This window comes from Camelina sativa, chromosome 10, assembly GCF_030686135.1.
Source record: "Camelina sativa cultivar CO46 ecotype springtype chromosome 10, ASM3068613v1".
Classification (NCBI taxonomy): domain Eukaryota; kingdom Viridiplantae; phylum Streptophyta; class Magnoliopsida; order Brassicales; family Brassicaceae; genus Camelina; species Camelina sativa.
This window is the reverse complement of record NC_141889.1, coordinates 8,595,044-8,617,824: the sequence shown is the minus strand read 5'-3', so window position 1 is coordinate 8,617,824 and position 22,781 is coordinate 8,595,044. Positions and strand designations below refer to the sequence as shown.

The window sequence follows — 22,781 nt, the reverse complement described above, 5'->3', positions numbered from 1 at the left end:
TAAATGTCCTTTTGAGTTTTGTATTTTCAGATTGACTAAGAAATTAACAAGTTCTACTATCATAACCCTATACAAAGGTGAAAGGTGAGTAATACTTAAAATTATGTTATCTCTCTTGCATTTTTTTCAACAAATTTTAACAGAGGTAGACTTAAATAAAAACGACATTTACATTGAAAAGGAAAAAAGAAATCAATAGTATAATTTGTGACTATAATAATTCTATTGAATTCAAGGGCAAAGGCTCTCCAGCCTAAATAAAGAGAAAGCTTCAACTCAGGCATTAGGCATATTATACTAATTAGTATTGAAATTTAAATAAATACTACTACAACATATGTTTTGATGATAAGTACGTGCCAAAAGCTAAAGGTCCCTATATAGGACTAACTAATTCTTTTGAAATAGAAAATGAGACTACAATAGTAATGTGGTGTTATAAAATGAGAGAATCTACACCAATTTATAAAATATATATATATATATATATATATACTTAAGAGAAATAATAATGTTTTCTGCATCAGGGAGAAATATCGGTGCATCAACCAAAATCACATTGAATCCGTAGATTCGAAATTTTACCTAATCTTTTTTTTGGATATTTGATTAAAGTACTGTGACCACCGACGCTTTGTTCCCTTATCCAAGTGTCGTCGACAAATGGCTTTTGTGAGTATCCCCCCATTCGGCAACGTCACTCTCTAGCTCAGTGGGCTTCACATCGCATGTGTCCTAAACACCGATTGACAATTTTAAACCAACATATATAATTGATGTGTAAACCGCATAAGATGTAAAAATGTTGAAATTAAATTAATACAAATTAACTATCATGGATCTTCAACTGGCACGTGGAGACTGTACTCATCCGTGTCCTTAATGTTGCATTCACCATGGGGGCCATGCAAGATTCAATACCAAGAGACACAAGACGTTAATATTTCTCCCACCAGACTTTTCAAAAGCAATTTGCGATCATATTCTTAAGTTTCGCAAAATAGTGAAGAACATGGAGTCTGAATTAGTTACGAGTTCTCTTATTATAGCAAAAAAGGTTACAAGAATCGTAAACATTAAAAAAAAAGGAAATAATTTTCCATATGAGAGCTAGTTGAAGAATTGAAGCATTAATAAGAACTGTATAACACATTTCTGTTTAGTTATAGATGTGACAGCTTTATTTCATCTCTTTGTAAAGTGGATTTGGAAACCGTTATTTTATTTATTTATTTATTTTATTTATTTATTTATTTATTTATTATTACTCTTAATAGATTTAATGTTTGTAACACATATCATTTAATCACAAGATGATGTGTAGATTGTCTTGCGAGTTTACCATTTTTTGTATCAAGAAAAATTCCTCTCAAGCTCATTAAACATGATAAACTCTCATTCTGCACATCAGCTAGACCTTTAATCGCAGTTTATTATCAACTGCTAGTTAATTTTACATCAGACTACACAATGGGAGAAGAGATTTAGAGTTAGGATAAGCACGAAAATGAAAGCTTCTTTAAAAGCAGACACTTACGAGCAGTGGCGGAGCTAGAAGAAAAAATAGTCTTGGGCACCCATCATATTCAACCCAAAAAAAAAAAAAATCAATAATAAAAAACATGGAAAATATAACTTAACATTTTTGAATGAATCCTTCACCTCTTCCATAAGGCACTCTTAACCAAATGAGCTAAGTTACATTATTGTTCATTCATCATTTAAACTAATTTTAAAACATTGTGTGGGGCATGTGCCCTACCTACCTTCCATGTAGATCCGCTTCCATGTAGATCCGCCCCTGCTTACGAGTTAAGACGCATTGCATCTATTCCATTTCCGAATTTGCCTGCGTCAACATTCTCATGATTAACTGATCAAAATCATACACTAGAAATAGAAACGGGCACGGCTAAGGGGTGTGAAACTTGAAAAACAAAAAAAGGCCTGGTAGGCCAAAGCCCATCACAGTAGAGTGAGCTCATGTTCTGGATGTAAAAGAAGTGATAACGTTGGAGCTTTCCTTTTGTATACAAAGTTTTGAGTCCTTTGTGGCCAAATCCGATTCCGTGCTTTAAACGTTACTTCCTCGGAAGATATCGATCAGTTGCTTAGGTTAACGACAAAAGAAGTGAAACCTATATATAAAGATGAAGCTACTTGCTAGAAACCTAGTTATATGGGCTTACATTTTGGGCTTGTCGGTCTCATAATGTTGGATTTGTGATGATGTTTGCTTCAATATGTAATACACAATACTTTATTCGCTTAAAGACCAAAACTATACTATAACTAAACTCATTTTACATTCTATATTTTTAGTTAGCCCTAGCACACACTTTCCTTGTACCCATGGCATAGGCTATGAAATGTATCGTCCTAGATTTAACGAAATAGTAATTAATACAAAAAAGAAATCTTTTGAAAACATCTCCAACTCTAAAACTTCAATTGTCTATATCTATTTTATATTTTAACTCAACTACTTGTAGCATGTCAACATCAAACAATTGAATTTTTATTTATTTTTGAGAAAAGAGCTATGCAAAATGAAAACTGAACATAAAATGCAAAAATGGAGATGCGGGGTATCGATCCCCGTACCTCTCGCATGCTAAGCGAGCGCTCTACCATCTGAGCTACAACCCCATTGTGATTAAAGATGAAATCGGACAATTTTATTCAGCACTTTGATGGTTTGTTATTCTGTCATTTTAACTCAGTTTTTCAACTCGTTATACCGCCAGTTGAAACTCACCAACATCATACTACTAAACTCACCCTTCAGAATTATTTTGAAACGACTAATAAAATCAATTTATATCATTCTTGCTCCAACCATTTCTGCACCTTTCAGCATGCAAGAGGACCTTATTTTGTACGTTGATTATGAACCTCTGCACCTTTAGCTGGACTAATAATTTCTAGGTTCTTTACAAATTCTCTTATGGTCGGGTAATAAGTTTACATATTATAACAGGTACGTATTTGTGTGTTTTATAAACTTCTAGGGGTTTGATAAGAAACCTCTGAAAACTAGAGGTCTTGTCTAAAAGTTACAGATTTTAATGCATCGTGCTTTGGAATAACATCCCTGGACCCTTGCGACGAGACCCATGAAACGTTGGATTGGATAGCCTAACAAATTGTTTTTTTTCTTTTTCCTTTGGAAATTATTATAAATCGATTTGATCCTTACCCCACCAGGAAAATCTCATGTATTTATGTGTGTACGGACACGGGTTTCAGATTTTGTGTGTGATAAATACAAATTTATTTGCGCAGAACACACCTTTTCAATAATTTGGACATAGCAATAGATAAATATAAACCATATTTATAATGACTACAGACTACACATGCTTAAATTTTCAACAAAAAAAAACTTGACCTAACAAGATTCTTGTAAAGGATGATGAAGATAACAAGTCCTTATAAGTGAAATTACATTTTCTATCTTCAGTCTATAACTATAGCCACAAAAAAAAAGATTAGAAAGTATAATTTGAAAATGGCTTAGGCAAAAGCATAATTTGAGATAAAGCAAGTCTTTTCATATAGTACATTTTTTTGTCTTGTTGCATGATTTAGACTCTATCAATAATTTTGGCAGGTCTTAGTAGAAATAGTACCAAAGGCTACCACTCCTCTATCTAACCCTTATAGTTATTATTATTTAAAAACCAAAAATTTAATTCATAGTTATGGCACCCCAAAAAAAGTACGAAATTATTACAATTTTGGAGGTTTCTGAAACCTCTGCCTATTGTGGAGGCTTTTGATTCCTTTGAAGCAATCAATGACCTCTCTGTCTCTCATTTGCCAGCAAAGAGAGATTGTTTAATGTTGTTTATGGTTCACATTTTTATACATCACATTTTCACTGAATCATCCTCTGCGTCTATCAGGTAATTAATTCTCTCTCTCTCTCTCCATCTCTTTCTCTCTCTTCTCTCTCATTACTCTATCTCTTCTCTTTCTTTCTTTTTTCTTTTTGGTATAAGATCAAATGATGATTTTCAGGAGGAAGAAGAACACTTAGTTGCAGCAGAAGAAGCAATATTCTAGAGAGAAGGGTTTTCTTGAGGTAGCAACGGAAGGAGGAGAAGAGTTTCAAGAAGAAGAAGTGTGGTCAGTTTTGAGAGAAAAAGAAACTCCAGGTCCTGGAATGAAAATGTCCAAAAGTAACAACAATCTCTTCTCAGCCTCATCTTCGTCTTCTGCACGGTACATTCCTAAGGGCAACGAGGTCGTCTCAGCAGGAGGGGCAAAACAGTCTTCTGCTCCAATGAATATTCCTGACTGGCCCAAGCTTTATGGGTATCCAAAGAAGAACACAAACAGCCACTTGCATTCGTGGGGCACTGAAGACGATGATGAAGGCTCAATGGTTCCTCCTCATGAATTGGTAGCAAGAAGACTCGCAAGAACGCAGATCTCATCTTTCTCAATGTGTGAAGGAATAGGAAGAACACTCAAAGGAAGAGATCTCAGCAAAACAAGAAACGCTGTCCTAACCAGAACTGGTTTCTTGGAATCCAATATCACATCTTCATCAACATCACCACCACCACCATAGTTGTGGCATGGCGTGGAAGCATATGGGGGATGAATGATCAATATCACATTCACACATAGAGCCCTCTTTTACCACCACCATACCATATCGTTATCATGAAAAAACCCTAAAACTTTATGGTATCCACATGATTTTTATTTAAATATCAATGTTATTGTCGTTTTCACCATGTAGGGAATCATGACACTACCAATATGGTTGAGTTCTCTTTCTTTTTTTGTTGTTGTTAGGTTTTTGGATTTTTTAGATAAGTATGATGACGATGAGAATGACTTGTCAATCCCATGCATGGGACCCATATCATTTTTCTTATGTTGTGTTTGTAGTTCTCAATGATCTTTATATTAACTCTTTTATAGTGCATGAGCTTAATTAAAATTATAATTTAGAGAAAAACGAAATGGCATATACTTTGGAACCTTTGATTGTGAAGTTTTGAAAGTCTCTCTCGATCTCTTCGCCATTTTTGGGCTCGATCAAGAGAGAAAATGTTGGGAATAATACTAGCATATTTGGTCCGACATAAGATTAAGGGCTCGTGACATATTACTGCTCATTTAGCTTTCACTTTTCAATGTTATAGCAGCAACTAGGGGATGGGTTATATGTATCTCTTTACCTGTTTCGGTGTGTTGTTTTAATCCTTTGGCTTTTGATATTCTTAAACCAAAACGAAACTGAATATTGTATTGTTTCAAACGCAAAATCGGATTTAATTGGATTGGTTTCGTAGCCAATATACACAAGTACCTAATTTGGTTTTACTATAGTAAGATCTATTTTTCAAAATGTCTAAGTAAAAAAGTACTTGTTTTGATATGAACTTCAGTTTATACAATTGAGTACTATCACCCGTACTAAATTTGAATTGCCGACATACATTAAGTTTGGCTGGATTTTGGTATATAGTTTGTTCAGTTTATAGGACCGATCAAATTATTATTATATATATATATATATATATTAAAAAAAAAAAAAAAAAGACAAGATTTGGTTCGGGTTAGTAGTCTGAATCTGAAGTGAACGAACTCAGTTTGGTTATGTATTATGCAACTCTGCCAACTCACTAAGCAAGTACCAAACTAGCTAACGTACGGTTCATGACAATAAATTTTTACAATTTTAGAAGCTTTGGGATAAGTTTGTATAACTACAATTGAGCCATTATTATTAGCTGATATACACTATGAAAAAGTCGAAAACATTAAGAGATTTATACAAACAAGTTCGATATAGAGGCCCACTTTGGCCCAATAAAGCCCATAAGTGTCTCTGACGTAAGGCAAGTGTAAGAGATTACTTGTAAGCCAATCCAAGTGGGTTTACTGATTCCCAAAACAGATCAAAGTTACGTTTCCGTGTAGGCAACCCATTAGAAAACCCTAACTTAATTATTAATTAATTTTAGATACTCTCTATATTAATTAAGCCCCTTTCTCTTTTGATATTGACTTCTCTCTCTATCGATTCTTCTCCCTGTTTCAATCAAAATCAGATTTTTTTTATCTCAGCAAACCCTAAGTTTCAACGAATCGTATTCAGTTTCTTCTTCTTACGGTATGTTTCTTCTCATCAATTCGATTTTCTTTTTTTTGGCTTCTGGATTTCTTTCCTCTGATCTCTAAGAGACGGTCGAATTGAATCGTTGATCGTGTTTAGGAATTTAATTCAATTATTATGATTTTTTCTTGCTTGAAATTTGCAGATACCAATCGAATCGCCATGGCTAAGAGTTCTTTCAAGGTTTCTAACCCTCTTGGTATGTTACTTCAAAATCCCTTTCTCATTCTTTAAAAGATTTTGCGTGATCGAGTTTTCAATCACTTAATTTCGTTGAAGTGTCTTGTTTTGATATTTGAAAACAATCTTGATTAGTTTTGTCTCTTCTGGATCAGATTTAATCTCTGCATATGGTTATGATTCTTCCGTTGTTGTGTACTTCTCTGTTTTGTGTGTATCTCTGTTTATTGTTTTACTTGTGACTAATGTTTTGGTTTTGTTATGTTAAATCAGAGGCAAGGATGAGTGAATCTAGTCGAATCAGAGAGAAGTATCCTGATAGAATCCCAGTAAGAGCTCATGAATGCCACAGTTGATTCGTTTTTTACTAAATTTAGTTTAAAAGCATTGTTCTAAATTAGAACTTCTAATATTAGAATATGGGATTGTTTGTGTAGGTGATTGTGGAAAAGGCTGGACAAAGTGATGTCCCTGACATTGACAAGAAGAAGTGAGTGTATTGGCTTTTTTACTCATCTCTTTTGTCTCTCTCTTTGTGCTATCATAATCTTTAAAAGTATGCTCACAAATATGTTCTTTTAGGTATCTTGTACCAGCAGATCTAACCGTGGGACAGTTTGTGTACGTGGTTCGCAAAAGGATCAAGCTTGGAGCTGAGAAAGCTATCTTTGTCTTTGTCAAGAACACTTTGCCTCCAACTGGTAAGGGTTTTAGAACACTTTATAACACCATTTAAGATCAAAGTTTCTTTATTTACCGCTTACTCAGTTTCACTTTGTATTTGTTTATTTCCTGACAGCTGCGTTGATGTCTGCAATCTATGAAGAACATAAAGATGAAGATGGGTTCCTCTACATGACTTACAGCGGAGAGAACACTTTTGGATCTCTTACCGTTGCTTGAATAAAAATCAATCTTTCGGATGACTTTGATGTACATACATAAATCAGGAAGATAACATGTACATTGCTTCCTTAAGTCTCTCTGGTTTTTTTTTTTTACTTTGCTTTGGATCATTGGATGTTTGAATCTCTTTTGCCTTTTGGGTTTATTAATTGTCAGAAACCTTTCTTTTTTCTTACTCTTTACTCTCTGTTGCTCTTTTGGTGAACTTACTCGAAATGAGTTACTTTCATATCAAATCAACCTTGGAAAACTTGTTCAATATCATTACAAAGGCAAAAAGAGTAATACACTAAAAACTGGTAAACACAAAAAGGCAAAAACCTTGATGTGATTGTTTTAACGCTATACAAAAAGCAAAAATATTCAATAGAGAATCTCATCGCTACCTTCATCTGTTCTAGCATTCTGGAACGTGACTGAAAGGGTTTTTTATTGATCTCTTTCTCATTGTAAAGTCGGCGGATGTTTGTGGTTTTATCGAACAAGATTCAAGAACGATGTCAAAGAATCAACATCTCTCTTCTCCGATGGATACTTGATTGGTCTTGAAGAGTTTTTTGGGAACACAAGTATTGTCGGAAAGCTTCCAAGTTGCAACTCACTTTTGGCAAATTCCTTCTGGTCACCATCAGCTCTAAACTTTGCAACCTTCACACCATTACCGCTCAACTTATCTGCCAATTCATCGAACGAAGCTTCCATTGCCTGACAAAAAGGGCACCACGGAGCGTAAAGCACAACGATCCAAGCCTCATTCCTGTTCTCCAACTTCATCAAATTCTCAATCCCTTGCCTACTCAAGTTCACAACATTCTCGCTATTGAAGATATCCGCAACTGTGGATTTCCCATTGACGTTAGCAGTTGCGTTTCCATTAGTATTCTCCTTGATATTCCCTTTGTGAAGTCCACACTCTTTAGCCTTAGCATCTTCCCACCACCATCTCCCTTCTCTCTCATGCTGACCTGGCAAAACAGCTCTGGTGCAAGGCTCACACCCGATCGAAACATAACCTGCAGTGTGAAGTGTGTTCACAGGAACATCCATCGTCCTCAAGAAGTTCCAAACATCATTCCCTTCAACATTTGCCACAGGATTCCACTTCACCAAACTACCAGCTCCACCATCTAATCCTTCAAACACAGGATCAACCTGAACAACTGGAATCTCTGATCTTGTTCCAGGTGATTGATCTTTCCTCTGACCAGTGATCCAAGCGCGTAAACCCTTCAAAGCACGCCTCAAAGGTCTCACCTTTCTAATACGGCAGCACTCTTGGTGACCATCTTCATAGAAAGAGAACAAACCCTTGTTCCTAACCAAAGCTTGAACCTCAACAGCATCAGGAAACATATACTCAATCCTAATACCGTAATGTTTCTCCACGGTATCAAAGAGTCTGTATGTCTCCGGATTCAGTCTCCCTGTATCCAAACTGAAAACCCTATAAGGTCTTCCAGTTAAATGAGCATACTCAATGAGAGCTACATCTTCAGCTCCACTGAAACCAAACAAAAGAACAAAGCTCCAAATCAGTAAACTAAAAGAAAAAAAAATCAATCCTTTATAGTATTTTCATGATCCAATCCATTACCTAAAGGCTATAGCAATGTCATTCCCAAACTTCTCAAGAGCTTTATCCATAATTTCAAGAGGAGAAGCATTCTCTAGTCTCTTTGCAAGTTCCTCAAAGTCTTCAACTTCCACCACATCTAGCTTCTCTGTTTTGTAACGAAACACAAGATCATTAGCATAAAAGGTAATTAAGTTTGTAACAAACGATATTAACCAAGATCAAACCAGAACGTACCAGAAGCAACCATAGATTCCTTTGTAATTGATTGAACGTTTAGAGCTTTCACGGATGATCGCTTCCCAGACAGACTCAGAGACGCCGCAGAGACATTGATACGATCAAATAGCCTCAACAGACCGATTTGTGGAACTGTAATGAACAAATCATACAACAAATCGAATTAGATTCTACAATGATCCCTAAGATTTCCCACGGATTTGTATTAAAAATAAAAGACATTACCCTTGAGCTCTGAAGAAGGGAAGCTAGAGGCTGAGATCACAGAAGAAGATGAAGAAGAAGAAACGTTGATAGCTAGTGCCATTTTTTTTTCACACCAAACCAAAGCTTCTCCAAAAATATGATCTTTAAGGTTGTTGTTGTTTTGGTTTTGTTTTAAAATTTTGTGTGTTTAAGATCTAGGAGAGAAATGGGATGATTTATAAAAGAAGCAGGTGAAAATAAGGTTCATTGAACCTAGACATCTTTTGATTTGGGTGGCGGCATTTGCATTTTCTATATATCATTGCTTGCGTCACTTTGGTCGTGTGGTAGAGAAAGCTAGTCAACATTTGCCCAACATAACCTTTCTTTTTCTCTATTAGGGGCTTCTTAACACAAATCACACTTAATCCTAAATTATAATTTTTACACGCTTAACTGTTTTGATTTTCTATTTACAATAGATCCTATCTTAATCTTATAACCAAAACTAATCAGGTCATTTAGATAAAAATCCAAAAAAACACGTGTAATTATCTCATAGAAATCACAACAATTCGTAATTGAGTACTCCATAAACCATTTTTTACAGTTAAAATGTGTCTGTTGGGTTACCAACCTAACCAACAACAACGCTTGGCTGACTAAAGAGAACCAGAATGCAAACTTGAGTGAGCTCTCATATCCAATTCAACCATCTCTATTCGTAAATCCGAGATTTTTCATAACAATCAAACAACAAGAGTTTATGATTATTCATTCAAGACCAAGCAGTCTGTCGCATCAATCAAATATTGATTACTTGTCTTCTTTAGCTTTCTCTTCTTCCTTCATCTTCTTATCCCACCTTCTCTTCTTGTAATCAAGCAGCATCTGAGGCATCTTCAGCATAAGTTTGGCCGTGTTCTCTCTTTTCTCAGCTGAGATCCTATCGCATTTATGCCCTTTCCTCTTTGTCCTCATAGCTTTCCTCTCTGGATCGTAAGGCCAATCTTCCCCATTAGTCAACACTTCTTTCCTCAGCATCGCTCTCCTTCTAGCGCTTATCCCTAACGGTTTCCATGCTCCCATCTCCCAGTAACCCCACACTCCTTTCGTCAGCTCGGTCCTGTATTTATCGAGTTTCGCCCTCCATGGACCCGTCACTGTCTTTGCCACAGTTTCTGCAGCTTTCCCAGCCATAGCTTCTGTAGATAAAACAGAAACAACATGACTCTAAAGATGATATATCTCACACAGTAGCAGTAGCAGTTGAAATTGTAATCAAATAAGCTCAAAGCTCAAAACTTAGCCAAGAAACTTCTGAAATTATACATTACTCGATAACCCCGTAGATTTCAAAACAACAATACAAGTAGTTCACCAACATTCTCGAAATCAGTTTGAAACTGTAATGAAGGAACACAAGTTCACTCGTAGATTTGGTGATGAAGAACATAATCGAGAAAAGTGAAATTGAAATCACATTTCTTAACGAATCAATAACTTGTTTTCGTTACCTAAACAATCAATTACACAATTCCAAATCTAGGTCTCTAACTAAGGATTAAATCCTCCTCTCGACTATACAGTAGAACACGGGAGCAACCTCTTCTACTTAATCCCTCATAGTAGTATGAATCAACACTGGAAATGGGATGAGAGAGAGGACTTACATGAAAGAAGGCGAGGAAGATCGATCGGAGAAAAGCTCTTGATCGTGAGCAAAAACTGTGAGAACGCGGCGGCGCAGGTGAAAGAACCGAACACAAACCAGGGTTTGGTTTTGGGTCCTCTTGGGCCTGGGCCTAAAAAACAATTGTTTTAATTTTTTTTTAATTTCCAAAATAATTTTTAAGCTGATATTCAACCGTCCATTTTGTATCTATTGTGATTACCATTGCCAAAGTATTAGTATATAATTAGTGAGTTGTTAAGTTTTGTTAATTTCCAACTAATTAAAAGCTCAGTAATAGAGTAAATCAGTCACGTATTAGGTACAATAGATCTCATGTCATCCATAAATTAGCAAAGCATGGAAAATTACACCAACTTGATCGATCGTGTTTTACAATTCTACACTCTACTACTATACGTGCTTTCTTTCACCTACCTAGTTGCATTTTATTGCATGTGACCAAATTAATCTAACTCATGTTCATTTTGCTTTTCTAAAAAAATAGTATATTAAAATGACAAAATAATTGTATCGAACTTTGAATGTATAAGATATGAAATGTTAATAACGAATTGATCAAGTAACTATTACATACATGGAAGATGATTAGTTGTGATTGTGACCTGATATATTTGCTATTAAATTGATATTCTGGTTATAGTTTTGTTTTTTTTTTTGTATGTTTTTATAAACTATTGAAGATAAAAATCTAAGAGCTTAGGCTATAAATAAACAAAGTTAAGAAAACAACTGTGTAGACTTTAGAATTCTTAAAGAACCATATAACAAACAATTAGATAGTAGTCAAAATGATGGCCGTGTATACTTAACAAATAAAACTATGCAACTCCAATCATCTCTGCATAGACTTGTACAACCTGAGATAGGTGCCACTGTAACACTATAAAATTCAAAATGCAATCCAAATTAGTATTACTGGGCCTTTATGGTCACTGTAGCTCGATCAATTAGATTGTCAATTGCCTCACTCCAATAAAAAATGTTTTGTTGTTCATTCGTATTACTACTCATTGGTAAGCCTTAATAATCTCTCAATATTCAAGATCAAACCAAATCGAACTAGGCCAACAAGGTTCAACCTCGATTGAGCTAACGATACTAGCCCTCTATCAAAACTAAACTACAATGAAAAAATATCAAATTTTCATAGTTAAGAATAACTACAATTTATAACTAAGCTAAAAAACGTATAATTCAAAAATTCGTCAAAGGACTTTTCTTCTACCGTAAATTTCGGGCTGATGACATAAACCAGACTTTTTTTGGTCGAATGTACATATGATTACAAAAATATGACCACATTTTACATTCACACATGCAAGAACTTTGGTTATTTCCATTGTGATATATATAACCACTTCAAATAACAGTATATTTGTTAATTTGTCTTTTTCTACAATCTTTGCTAATATAGTGCAGAATGGTACTCAAGCACGTGAAAACGCAGAAACTTGTTTCTTCCTCTTCATATCCACCGTACACCCTCACCTCAATAACTCTGATCTGTGATCACCACCGTCCATATAAGCATTGACTCAGGCTAATATTTAATCCGACGGTTCGATTATTCAATACAAAGATTTAACAGAGACACATGATGTTTACCTTCCTGACAGCTCACAACAACACGCCGCGTTTCGAAAAAACATCTTCACTTGCGGACAATACGGAGCGATGGTCGATGCTTACTACTCTTGACCCAAAGAAGTCCGAAACATGTTTTTAAATAAAATTAATGTCAACTTTTTATGAGTGAGATCTAAAAAGAGTAAAAAGGCAGAGAATCTTATGACAAATTTAATATATATTTTTCTCTATTGCATAAACTAAATATGATTATGGCATAATTTTTGTAATGGTAATTGTGGTAATGCTAGAAAAAGCCCCCAACGATATATGTGTACGGTGTGAAAAGATATGAAATGAGTAACTGACGCTTGGCTTATAGAAAGTAATCTTATTTTGATATTGTTGCCAATTAATTTCGAACCCATTGTTAATAATGCAAAATCAAACCCTCAACTCAAACGTATATTAAGTGTTCATTACTCAATAACCAATTAAATTTGATGATTTTGATAACATTCGCCTATATTCGAGTAACATAAGTATATTTCTTTCTTGCTTTAATACAAAAACGGAGTCATAATTATTGGCAAAAAAAAAAAAAAAACAAAAAACGTAATAATTACGTCGGTGCCACTGCCACTACCACTAAATATTTAAGAGGGGGCATCATTAATAGATTCTACAAAATCCTCTGTATGTATATGGATCTACACCTCTTCTCAGTCTCAGACTCAAATCAATAATCTCCAAACCCCCAAAACAAGAAAACCAGAAAGATAGAAAAGTAAACAAAAATGAGAGATTCTTGCAAAGTCTCTATAGTTCTTCTTCTGGTTCTAATCAATGGTGTATTTGGAGACAACCCTTACAGATTCTTCACCTGGAAAATAACTTATGGCGACATTTATCCCCTTGGTGTTAAACAACAGGTATTTTAACTTCTTGTTTCTTCAAATTTCCTCTGCTTTTTTTTTTCCTCGAGCAAATCTTGTGACATATTCTCGGTTGGGTTTTGTGGGGGAATGCAGGGAATAATGATAAATGGGCAGTTCCCTGGACCTCACATTGACGCAGTCACGAATGATAATATCATTATCAGTGTTTTCAATTACTTGAAAGAGCCTTTCCTCATTTCTTGGTAAGTTCTTTTCACAAATCTTTACTTATTTATTTCCCGAACAAATGTGCTTTATGGATTGCCAAGACAATTGAATATTCTTGAACATAAAGGAGCTATAAAGATTGAAAAATAGGATAAGATCTCAACTTTTGATTTAAGACATTTTGTCTTAAACCTGCATTCCTTTGGACAACAAAACAAAAAAAAATGTCTTAAATCTATTTACAAAGCACATTTTGTCTTAAAGCTGCAACTTCTCATTCTCACACATTATCTATACTTACATAGACACATGTGTAGAAAAAAACGATAGATCTATTCTGAAGAACAGTAGTATCGTTCAACGAATAAAACAGAAATTTAGGTCATTATGTTTTTTTATTTCGGTGATTTAAATGTTTTACTTATAGCGTTAATAAAATATTTAAAGCACATAAAGTACTTGTACTTCATTAATGATTAACTCAATATTGTTTGTAAGTTAGTTAATAAAAGGAGTCTTCACAAATCATAGTCACGGGAAGAGGGATTTATTAAGTTTTATTTTGTCAATTGGGATTAATAACTTAAATCAGAGTAATACAAATTTGCTACTAAGAAATGGAAAATAATATATATATATATATATATATATATATTTTGTTTATTTCATTTGAGAATGTCAAGTCCTTTTTCTTTATTGAGTCATAAAAGTTTTTTTCATACACCCGACATAATTGGCTGTCAAAAGATACAATATTTTAAATATAAATATGCTATGAGAAAATTAAAATATTAGACTTGATTCATACAACTAGTCACATGCGATGACACATGTGAGCTTTAAGTGTCAGTGGGAAACAAAAGTGAGCCATTCAAATTAACTTTTAAGTCCCTGATCTATTAAAATTTCCACAATGTAATCCCACACTTTTTTTCCTTTCGCAAGTGCCTAATATTCAAAGATCTGTTTCTTTTTTAGGAACGGAGTGCAACAGAGGAAGAACTCGTGGCAAGATGGAGTCATAGGGACAACATGTCCAATCCCACCTGGAAAAAACTTTACGTACATAATCCAAGTCAAAGATCAAATCGGTAGCTTCTACTATTTCCCTTCTCTTGCCTTCCATAAAGCCGCTGGTGCTTTTGGAGCCATCCGTGTCTGGAGCCGTCCTCGCATCCCTGTCCCGTTCCCTTCCCCTGACGGTGACTTCTGGCTTCTCGCCGGAGATTGGTACAAAACTAATCACTATGTAAGTACACTCTGTATTTCCCTAATAAGTAATACCTTTGACTTGTACCGCAAGAAAATAAATGAAGAGCACGGTTTACAGTTTGGTTTCGTTTTTTTTGGGATATCTGGTTATATAGGGTTTGTAGAAGTTGAAGCCAAATTAAACTTTTCTTGATTCTGTTTGGTTTAAATATTATGATTGCTTATTTGTCGTTTGGTTTCAATTTGGTATGGTTTAAAATGACGAAAACTATATTGGTTTATAAAATAACTTTTGGTTCGGTTTGTGTATAAGCATGTTGGTTTAGGCCGGTTTAGCTGTTTAGCAAAATCTTATTGTTTTGGTTTTCTGATTTCTTAAGGTTTTGAGACGTCTATTAGAGGCTGGAAGGAATCTGCCTATGCCTGATGGAGTTCTCATCAACGGTCGCGGTTGGGGAGGCAATACCTTCACCGTTCAACCCGGTAAGACCTACAGATTCAGAATATCAAACGTTGGGGTTGCAACTTCATTGAACTTCAGAATCCAAGGACACACGATGAAGCTCATCGAAGTAGAAGGCTCTCACACTGTTCAAAATATCTACACATCACTTGATGTTCATTTAGGACAGTCTTACTCTGTTCTCGTGACGGCTAACAAAGCACCTCAAGACTATTACATCGTCATCTCCTCAAGGTTCACACGAAGAGTCCTAACCACGACTGCGATTCTCCATTACAGTAACTCCAGAAGAGGAGTCTCTGGTCCTATTCCAAATGGTCCCACTTTGAACATCGCATCTTCGCTCTTCCAAGCTCGAACTATCAAGTAGGAAACATGTTTCTTGGTATACACGTATCCGCTAATTTGTTCGAGATTTGTGTTTTCTAATCTTTTGTATTGATGTGATAAATAGGAGGAATCTAACCGCAAGTGGTCCGAGACCAAACCCGCAAGGCTCTTATCATTATGGTCTGATCAAACCAGCCCGTACGATCATACTCGCTAACTCGGCTCCTTGGATCAATGGCAAGCAAAGGTACGCCGTGAACGGTGCCTCGTTTGTTGCGCCAGACACGCCATTGAAGCTAGCCGATTACTTCAAGATTCCAGGAGTTTTTAACCTCGGAAGCATCCCAACGAGTCCCTCAGGTGGAAACGGAGGGTACCTTCAAAGCTCTGTTATGGCCGCTAACTTCAGAGAATACATCGAGATTGTTTTCCAAAACTGGGAAAATTCAATCCAGTCTTGGCACATCTCTGGTTACTCTTTCTTCGTCGTCGGGTAAGAAGACAATTCTCCTAACCATTTTTGTTAAAAGAAAAATTTGAAATATTATCCTCTTTTAACTAGTTAATTAGGAACTAAATAAACCATTTCTACTATAGTTTGGGTAGTTCGGTTTGGTTTAGATAATCTATAATATGAAAACGTAACAAATTAGCCTCTAATTAAATCCATTCAACTAAATAAATAAAGTATAGATTTTTTTTTTGATAACAATAAAGTATAGATTTTATTAACCTTTAATTTGATCTTACAATAACGTTTGATGTATTTTATTTTATTTTGGATAATAGAATGGATGGAGGACAATGGACACAAGGAAGCCGAGCAAAGTACAACCTCCGGGACGCGGTTTCACGGTCCACGGTTCAAGTTTACCCAAGGGCATGGACAGCGATCTACATAGCGTTAGATAATGTTGGGATGTGGAACATAAGGTCGGAGAGTTGGGCAAGACAATATTTAGGGCAACAATTCTATCTCCGAGTTTACACTTCCTCCACTTCGTACCGAGATGAGTATCCGCCACCAAAGAACGCTCTTATGTGCGGACGAGCTAGAGGTCGCCACACTAGGCCGTTCTAGAAAGGATATTGGACGCGACGGCTCAACGGTTTCTTTTTTCTTTTTAATTAATATTGAATGATTTGAAATGTTTATTATTGTCATGAGAGGGTGGCAAAAAAATGTGAGCTTCATGGCTTTGTTCACTACGGCAAAAAAGTTAGGAACAAGAAAAAGTTGGAGCTTGACTTGAGCTTTCAATTTAATTTTTATGAAGAAATCAAATGTGGCGTTCTTGTTTTTTTTAAATAAACAAATCATTTTGTCTTACTAGCCATCAACGTAACATTTTTGATGATGTAAATGGAGATGTTGATGATGTAGTTCCCCATTGTCTAATCCGGCTGGGGAATATATTTCACATTTTCTTAAATGCGTACCCAAATGCTAATATAACCAGTTGTTTGACGGAGGATCTTGCTAGTGAATACGTTGCTTTATACTTGGAACTAGGAAGGACCTATGAAGCTAAGAAGCTAGTGGAAAAGCTTTGCAATAAGAAAATTTCGGGATCAGCTCAGTTGTGGCTTCCAAGAGTCTCCAATGGAATCAGATCATTGTCAGACTCAGAGAACTCCGGTTCTAATACTAATTATGCAGATTTGCAGTCCAACTATGTTCTTGTTTCAAATGCTTTGGAAAAAGTAATAATTATCTCAGAATCTGAAATCTTGTGGCTTCTGTTATGGGAATATTACAAACTATATTTTCAGGACAGTATCCATTTTATTTCTTTTCAAAGACTTAAACTGATGAAGTGCTTAATGTATCACAGACTTAAGACTTTATTTCTTAAATCGTAAGAGAACCAAAGTGCAAGGGAGACATAAAAGAGGTGAAACCACAACTCTTTTTCTCCACATTTCAGGTTCTTAGCTCTTTATTCTCACCATTGTTACCCCACATCTTGTAGGTTCTTGGCTCTTCCCTCGTCATATTCTTATTATATACAAAGATAACATTAAAATAGAGACCAACCTTGCATCACAAGGTAATAAAGACTGTCTCACTACTGCCGGGAAGTTGTTATGATTCCGCTGTTGCAACTTGCAAGTTACAGCCAAGACCTATACTTGTGGCAGGATTATTACTCACTAGAGAGCAAGGTAAATGTTTGTTTCACAGAACCCATATCTGGACTTAATCTGAAGCTACTCCATAAACAACTGTTTGGTGGTGTTTATTGCAGATGGGAACATCAGAAACAGCCACTGGTGTATTATATATATATTGGCACGCCTAATAGACTCTAACGGAAGCGGCAAGTTTTCCATTATACAAAAACACAATCGTTACTATTCCACAATAGTAGATTTTATATTAGTCTGATGTTAAATTATGTTATTTTGACCTCAGGAAAATAAATTTTTGTTTTTAGTTCCATTCCATCAATTGAAAAATAAACCTATCTCGTGAAATAAATGTTGAAATTGGTCTTTTTTATATGTTCAGTAGACTATTTTTGATTGTGAATACACACTATTCCATGTTAAACCATTTTATTATCTTTCAAATATGTAGACTCGTTCTAAGGAGACAACAAGTGAACCATAATCTATAGTTTTAGCGAGTGGTTGACCAATATCACCACAGGAGAAATACATTAACTACGAACTGGTCATTGGTCAAACACTTCCTTTTGGTCATACATTTTTTAATTATTAACTCCTCTCCTGTAAATGTCACAAACTAATGAAACTTATATATACATTAGATCACCCCCTCCTTAGTTACAAAGCCAGAACAAGAAAAACAAGAGAGAAACAAAAAAAATCAACAAAACGAGATTTGAAAATCTACAGCAATCTCCTCCATATGGCGTCACTACAGGCTTCAATATTTATGCTTTCTACTTCTTGTTCTTCTTGCACAAGAACAAGATCAGCGGTCTCAATCCCAAAATTACCTAAATTTAATGTATCAACTCCGCAAATACCGATCAAGAACCAGAACTCAAGAGTCGTAGAATCGAGTTTTCGGTTGGATGGGTTTGCTGAAAATATCGATCTTTCGGTGTTAGAGAGACAAGGGAAGAAGAAGAGAGCGTGCGATGATCAGGTCTTGCAAAGGTCCCGGCTCATGGCAGTTCTTGAAGAAGTTATAGATAGAGTAGAGATGCACAAGAACATTGGAGAGCAACGCAATAACTGGAACTCTCTCTTGCTTAATTCCGTCAACATGATCACTCTCACTGCCGCTATGATGGCCGGAATAGCCTCCATGAACGCTGTTGGAGGAGACTCTGTTTCCGCGGTGAATATAGCTTCTACGCTTTTGTTGGCTTCTGCAACAGGTTTGGCTGCCTTGATGAACAAGCTTCAGCCGTCGCAGCTAGTGGAAGAGCAGAGGAACGCGACGAGGCTGTTCAAGCAGCTGAGAAACAGAATCGAGATGGTTCTGAGGGAGAAGAGCGAAGATGGAATCAGTGAAGCAGACGTGAAAGAAGTGATAAAGAGAGTGCTCTGTTTAGACAAAGCTTACCCACTTCCTCTTGTCGGTACCATGCTCGAGAAGTTCCCTCAAGAATTCAAGCCAGCGATTTGGTGGCCCGAAACAAAACCTGAAGTCACTCATCCCATAACCGAAGCTAACGGGTGGAACTCGGAGCTCGAGATGGAGATGAGAGAGGTGGTTGAGATTATTAAGAGTAGAGATGCAGAGGAGTACGATAAATTAGGTAACGTGGCCTTGAAGTTAAACCGGGTTTTGGCCATCTCTGGACCGGTGTTAACCGGAATAGCTGCTGTAAGTTCTGGTTTTATAGGCCATGACTCAGGTTTAGCTGGAGTAGTAGCAACGACGTGTGCCTCATTGGCTGCCGTAGTGAACACGTTAGAGCACGGTGGTCAAGTAGGGATGGTGTGTGAGATGTATAGAAACTCTGCCGGATTCTTCTCTCTCTTGGAAGAAACGATCAAAACAGATAGAACAGAGGATGGGCTAGTTTTCGAGACAAAAGTAGCGTTGAAACTTGGGAGAAGCTTGTCTGAATTGAGAGATCTCGCCAGAAGATCGAGCTTATCTCGGTTACAAGGATCATCCATTGATGAATGCGCAAGCAAGCTCTTTTGACTAGTCTACAGACAAAATAATATTCTTGCATCCACACAATTGTATGGAGATAATAATAGATGTTTCTTTGACTTGTTGCACAAACCTGAATATAAATATGCAAATTAATTTCGCCTTTTTTACCGGTTCATCGAAATACTAGTTACCTAGATCCCTTTTTAGGGTTGGCTTTAAATAGATAAGAGTACTCTACGTCTCTAATGTCTCTTGTAGGTAATGAAAGAGTTACTCTCTTTATAAAATCTCTCTCTCTCGCCGAGAATGAAAACGAAAAAGAAGACCCAGAGGATGGCCTCTCTTGCCGTCTCTGGTAATGAAATCACTCGATCAGGTTCAAAAAGAAATCTCCATTGCTGGTCTCAGCTTCCACTAGATCTCCTTCGATTGGTTTTCGAAAGCCTTGGATTTGCGGATTTTGAACGAGCCAAAACTGTTTGTTCATCATGGCGATCAGCTTCGAAAATATCTGAGCCAAATAATCAGATCCCTTGGATGATTCTCTTCCCAAAGGACAAAAACTACGGTCTCTTGTTCAATCCTGAAGAAAAATAAAAGCAATACAAGACTCAAGATCTTGGCGATGACTTTGGGAAGAGCTTTTGTGTGGCGACTTGTAGAAGCTGGCTTCTCATGCTAGACGATCGAGGTTACATCGAGGATGTCCCTCAATATAAGTTCTATATCTTACATCTTTTAACACGGGAACGGATCAATCTACCGAGTTTTGAATATGGGATCACCTCTCCGGTATTATGGGTAGACGAGAAAACCCAAGATTACTTAATTATAGGAATGTTTGGTGAAGTAAATGCGGTTTCTTTCAAGAGAGGAGATAACTCGTGGAAAATAATTCCGTATTTGTTAGGTATTGACGAGTGTTTTAAAATGGTATACAAAGATCACAAGCTTTTTTGTTTCAACTATTATAAACTCCGTATTCACGATTTCTCTGGAGAAATTCCTTTGGAAATTTTCAGAATTAGCGTACGTGAATGCCTACCAAGATCAGTAGGTCTTGGCATAAGACCTCTTGGATCACGAGGTCTCCCATATTTGCCTACCATAAGGTATAATATAGTAGTCACTGTACGAGGAGATGTGTTATTTGTTGAGAGCCAACGTCCGCCTAGGTCCAAAAAATGGACCTTTCAAATCTACAAGATGGATTCATCCAAGAAGACCAAATGGGACAAAATCGTTTCTTTGAAAGATGAGGCAATTCTTTTGGATTTAGGTATTACAGTGCTTACTAAGGATTTGGAAGGAATCACTAGAAATTCCATCTACTTCAATGGTAATCTTTCTGAAGAGAAATATCAAGAAAACAATATCTTCATCTCCAATCTCGATTCGAAGAAGGTAGAACGACCGCATAAATTTGTTTTTTCCTCCGTTCCATTCTCTAGTGCACGTTGGTTCTTTCCAAGTTTTACGTTGGTTCTTTCCAAGTTTTAAACGTGAATAATATATTTTTATCTATATGTTTTCTCGTTGTTTTATGTATTTTTTCTTTTCATTTTTTTTGTATTAAACATTTACTAATATTTTGCTTTGAGGTTCAAGATTACTGCTTTCTGTTTTTTTTGTTCTTTATGCTATAAACGACTACCCCCATTTCTATAAACAACTCGAGCCGGCTATACACTATGACTAGCTATTTATTGCATCCTTGTGCCACTATTGTCTAAGCTTCAGATTCAACTTCTACGAATAAGTGTTTGCCTTGTGAGAAGCTTTGAATAATGTCAAAGGCTTTTAGTGTCTGGAATTTGTGATTGACGGTGCTAGAATGGCTTGTTGTGGATATGAAGTTGTTTCGCTCCGTGCTTTTGACTCTAGGAGGGAGTTGGTAGAGTGAAAAAGCATTGCCTGCCTCATTAAGCTAGGTGATTCCGCAGTCGCTTGATCGGCTCGTATTACCGCTGAAAGGACTGTCTCATCGTCTTCTGGTCATCCGCCTTTTTCCATGGTTCATTTTTCCTTTGTTTTATTCTAAGCTTCACTTAAGGGATTCTCTTTAACTTGTATCACTTCATCTTCTTCCTTGAGCTTTTCTTATGGATTAAATTGATGCTTTGATTCAAGAATGTGGTATGACTCCATGTTTTTTCTTCTTATTTTTGGCATGGGGCCATGTATTGGTTATGCTTCATATTGTGTTACTTTAACTTTCATTGTAAAATGAATATCTACATTCTTATCAAAAAAAAAAAAAAAAAAAAATTGGAAGGCTTGTATTATTTGTCCAAGTTGCATTGTTGTCCAACTTATCCAAATGAGTTCCATAATGCATTTACATCTTGCAGTATTGCCCATCTTACAGTTCCATCTTGCATTATTGTCCAACTTTCCACCGATAATTTATGTGCGATAGCAAAATTGACATGAAGTTGATGAGTTTACAATCAAGATTTCTTAACCATTAGATGAGTTGAATTATACAACTGTGTGGATGCAAGAATTTACAGTAACGATAGGGGTTTCCAATGGTTAAACTACGTCACTACTGCTAAAAACAAGTGTAAATTCTCATCCTCAATTTCAAATAAAAATCAAAAAATTCAAAGTAATAGTTTATATCAATTTCTTCATTCCCAATTTCCTCAATTTCATTACAAGAATTGTTTCAAATTTTGTATTGTCGGTCAAAAACACCATGCAAGCTCAAGTTATTTAATTCAGTTAATCACTTCCAACATATCCTGCATACAATATATATGCTTTACTGCGTAACCACAAACATTAGTATGCAAAAAATCTAAAATCGCAAAATTAGTTTGTTTTTTTTTTTCTTTTTCGTAGTAATAAATCTTTTACTTATTTTTGACATCAAATTTTTAAAAGAGATTTCAAAGTGCAACGGAACGAGATTTCGAAGGCAAGAGGTGGATTTTCGATGAGTGGTCTTGACCACCCCATACTAGAAAAGTCAATAATCTTTTAAACTTTTAATATGGACCCAGAAAATAACGACTCCCTTCGTTTTCGTGTCATGAGTGACGATTAAGACACATTTCGATACAACTTTATTATATTTTGAGAACGAATTTAA

The 22,781-nt window shown here is 35.9% G+C and overlaps 5 protein-coding genes, 1 non-coding gene and 2 pseudogenes across 9 annotated transcripts; 5 read left to right on the top strand and 3 right to left on the bottom strand.

The window, feature by feature from the left end:
* The first annotated feature begins 1,012 nt into the window (after positions 1-1,012).
* LOC104720202 (uncharacterized) lies at positions 1,013-4,963 on the top strand. Its single transcript, XM_019230969.2, has 2 exons — positions 1,013-1,057; positions 4,049-4,963. Exons 1-2 carry the CDS (start codon positions 1,013-1,015, stop codon positions 4,577-4,579), a joined length of 576 nt encoding a protein of 191 aa, XP_019086514.2. The 3' UTR covers positions 4,580-4,963.
* Positions 2,577-2,649, bottom strand: TRNAA-AGC (transfer RNA alanine (anticodon AGC)). The gene has a single exon. It is a non-coding gene; the product is annotated as a tRNA-Ala (tRNA).
* Positions 4,964-5,895: 932 nt separating the features above from the next.
* LOC104718120 (autophagy-related protein 8a) lies at positions 5,896-7,400 on the top strand. 2 transcript variants are annotated; one of them, XM_010435796.3, is made up of 6 exons: positions 5,896-6,136; positions 6,285-6,338; positions 6,593-6,648; positions 6,757-6,809; positions 6,902-7,020; positions 7,119-7,400. In XM_010435796.3, the coding sequence occupies exons 2-6, from the start codon at positions 6,302-6,304 to the stop codon at positions 7,220-7,222; spliced, it is 369 nt and encodes a 122-aa protein (XP_010434098.1). In that variant the 5' UTR covers positions 5,896-6,136; positions 6,285-6,301; the 3' UTR covers positions 7,223-7,400. The 2 variants fall into 2 exon arrangements, with proteins under 2 accessions (XP_010434098.1, XP_010434097.1); XM_010435795.2 differs by lacking the exon at positions 5,896-6,136 and having other exon boundaries at positions 6,242-6,338.
* Positions 7,401-7,467: 67 nt separating this feature from the next.
* Positions 7,468-9,477, bottom strand: LOC104718119 (5'-adenylylsulfate reductase 3, chloroplastic). The gene is made up of 4 exons (XM_010435794.3): positions 9,264-9,477; positions 9,036-9,170; positions 8,820-8,946; positions 7,468-8,726 (listed from the first exon to the last, which is right to left on the bottom strand). Exons 1-4 carry the CDS (start codon positions 9,343-9,345, stop codon positions 7,700-7,702), a joined length of 1,371 nt encoding a protein of 456 aa, XP_010434096.2. The 5' UTR covers positions 9,346-9,477; the 3' UTR covers positions 7,468-7,699.
* Positions 9,478-9,902: 425 nt separating this feature from the next.
* On the bottom strand, positions 9,903-11,077 carry LOC104718118 (uncharacterized). The gene is made up of 2 exons (XM_010435792.3): positions 10,898-11,077; positions 9,903-10,429 (listed from the first exon to the last, which is right to left on the bottom strand). Exon 2 carries the CDS (start codon positions 10,422-10,424, stop codon positions 10,041-10,043), a length of 384 nt encoding a protein of 127 aa, XP_010434094.1. The 5' UTR covers positions 10,425-10,429; positions 10,898-11,077; the 3' UTR covers positions 9,903-10,040.
* Positions 11,078-13,062: 1,985 nt separating this feature from the next.
* Positions 13,063-16,927, top strand: LOC104718117 (L-ascorbate oxidase homolog). The gene is made up of 6 exons (XM_010435791.3): positions 13,063-13,418; positions 13,518-13,627; positions 14,571-14,841; positions 15,185-15,633; positions 15,722-16,090; positions 16,387-16,927. The coding sequence occupies exons 1-6, from the start codon at positions 13,284-13,286 to the stop codon at positions 16,676-16,678; spliced, it is 1,626 nt and encodes a 541-aa protein (XP_010434093.1). The 5' UTR covers positions 13,063-13,283; the 3' UTR covers positions 16,679-16,927.
* Positions 16,928-18,313: 1,386 nt separating this feature from the next.
* LOC104718116 (putative F-box protein At4g22030 pseudogene) lies at positions 18,314-19,846 on the top strand (annotated as a pseudogene). The gene has a single exon (XR_015568827.1). The product of XR_015568827.1 is annotated as a putative F-box protein At4g22030 pseudogene (transcript).
* A 107-nt stretch (positions 19,847-19,953) lies between these two features.
* On the top strand, positions 19,954-21,308 carry LOC104718114 (F-box protein At1g69090 pseudogene; annotated as a pseudogene). Its single transcript, XR_015568828.1, has one exon. The product of XR_015568828.1 is annotated as an F-box protein At1g69090 pseudogene (transcript).
* Positions 21,309-22,781: the final 1,473 nt, after the last annotated feature.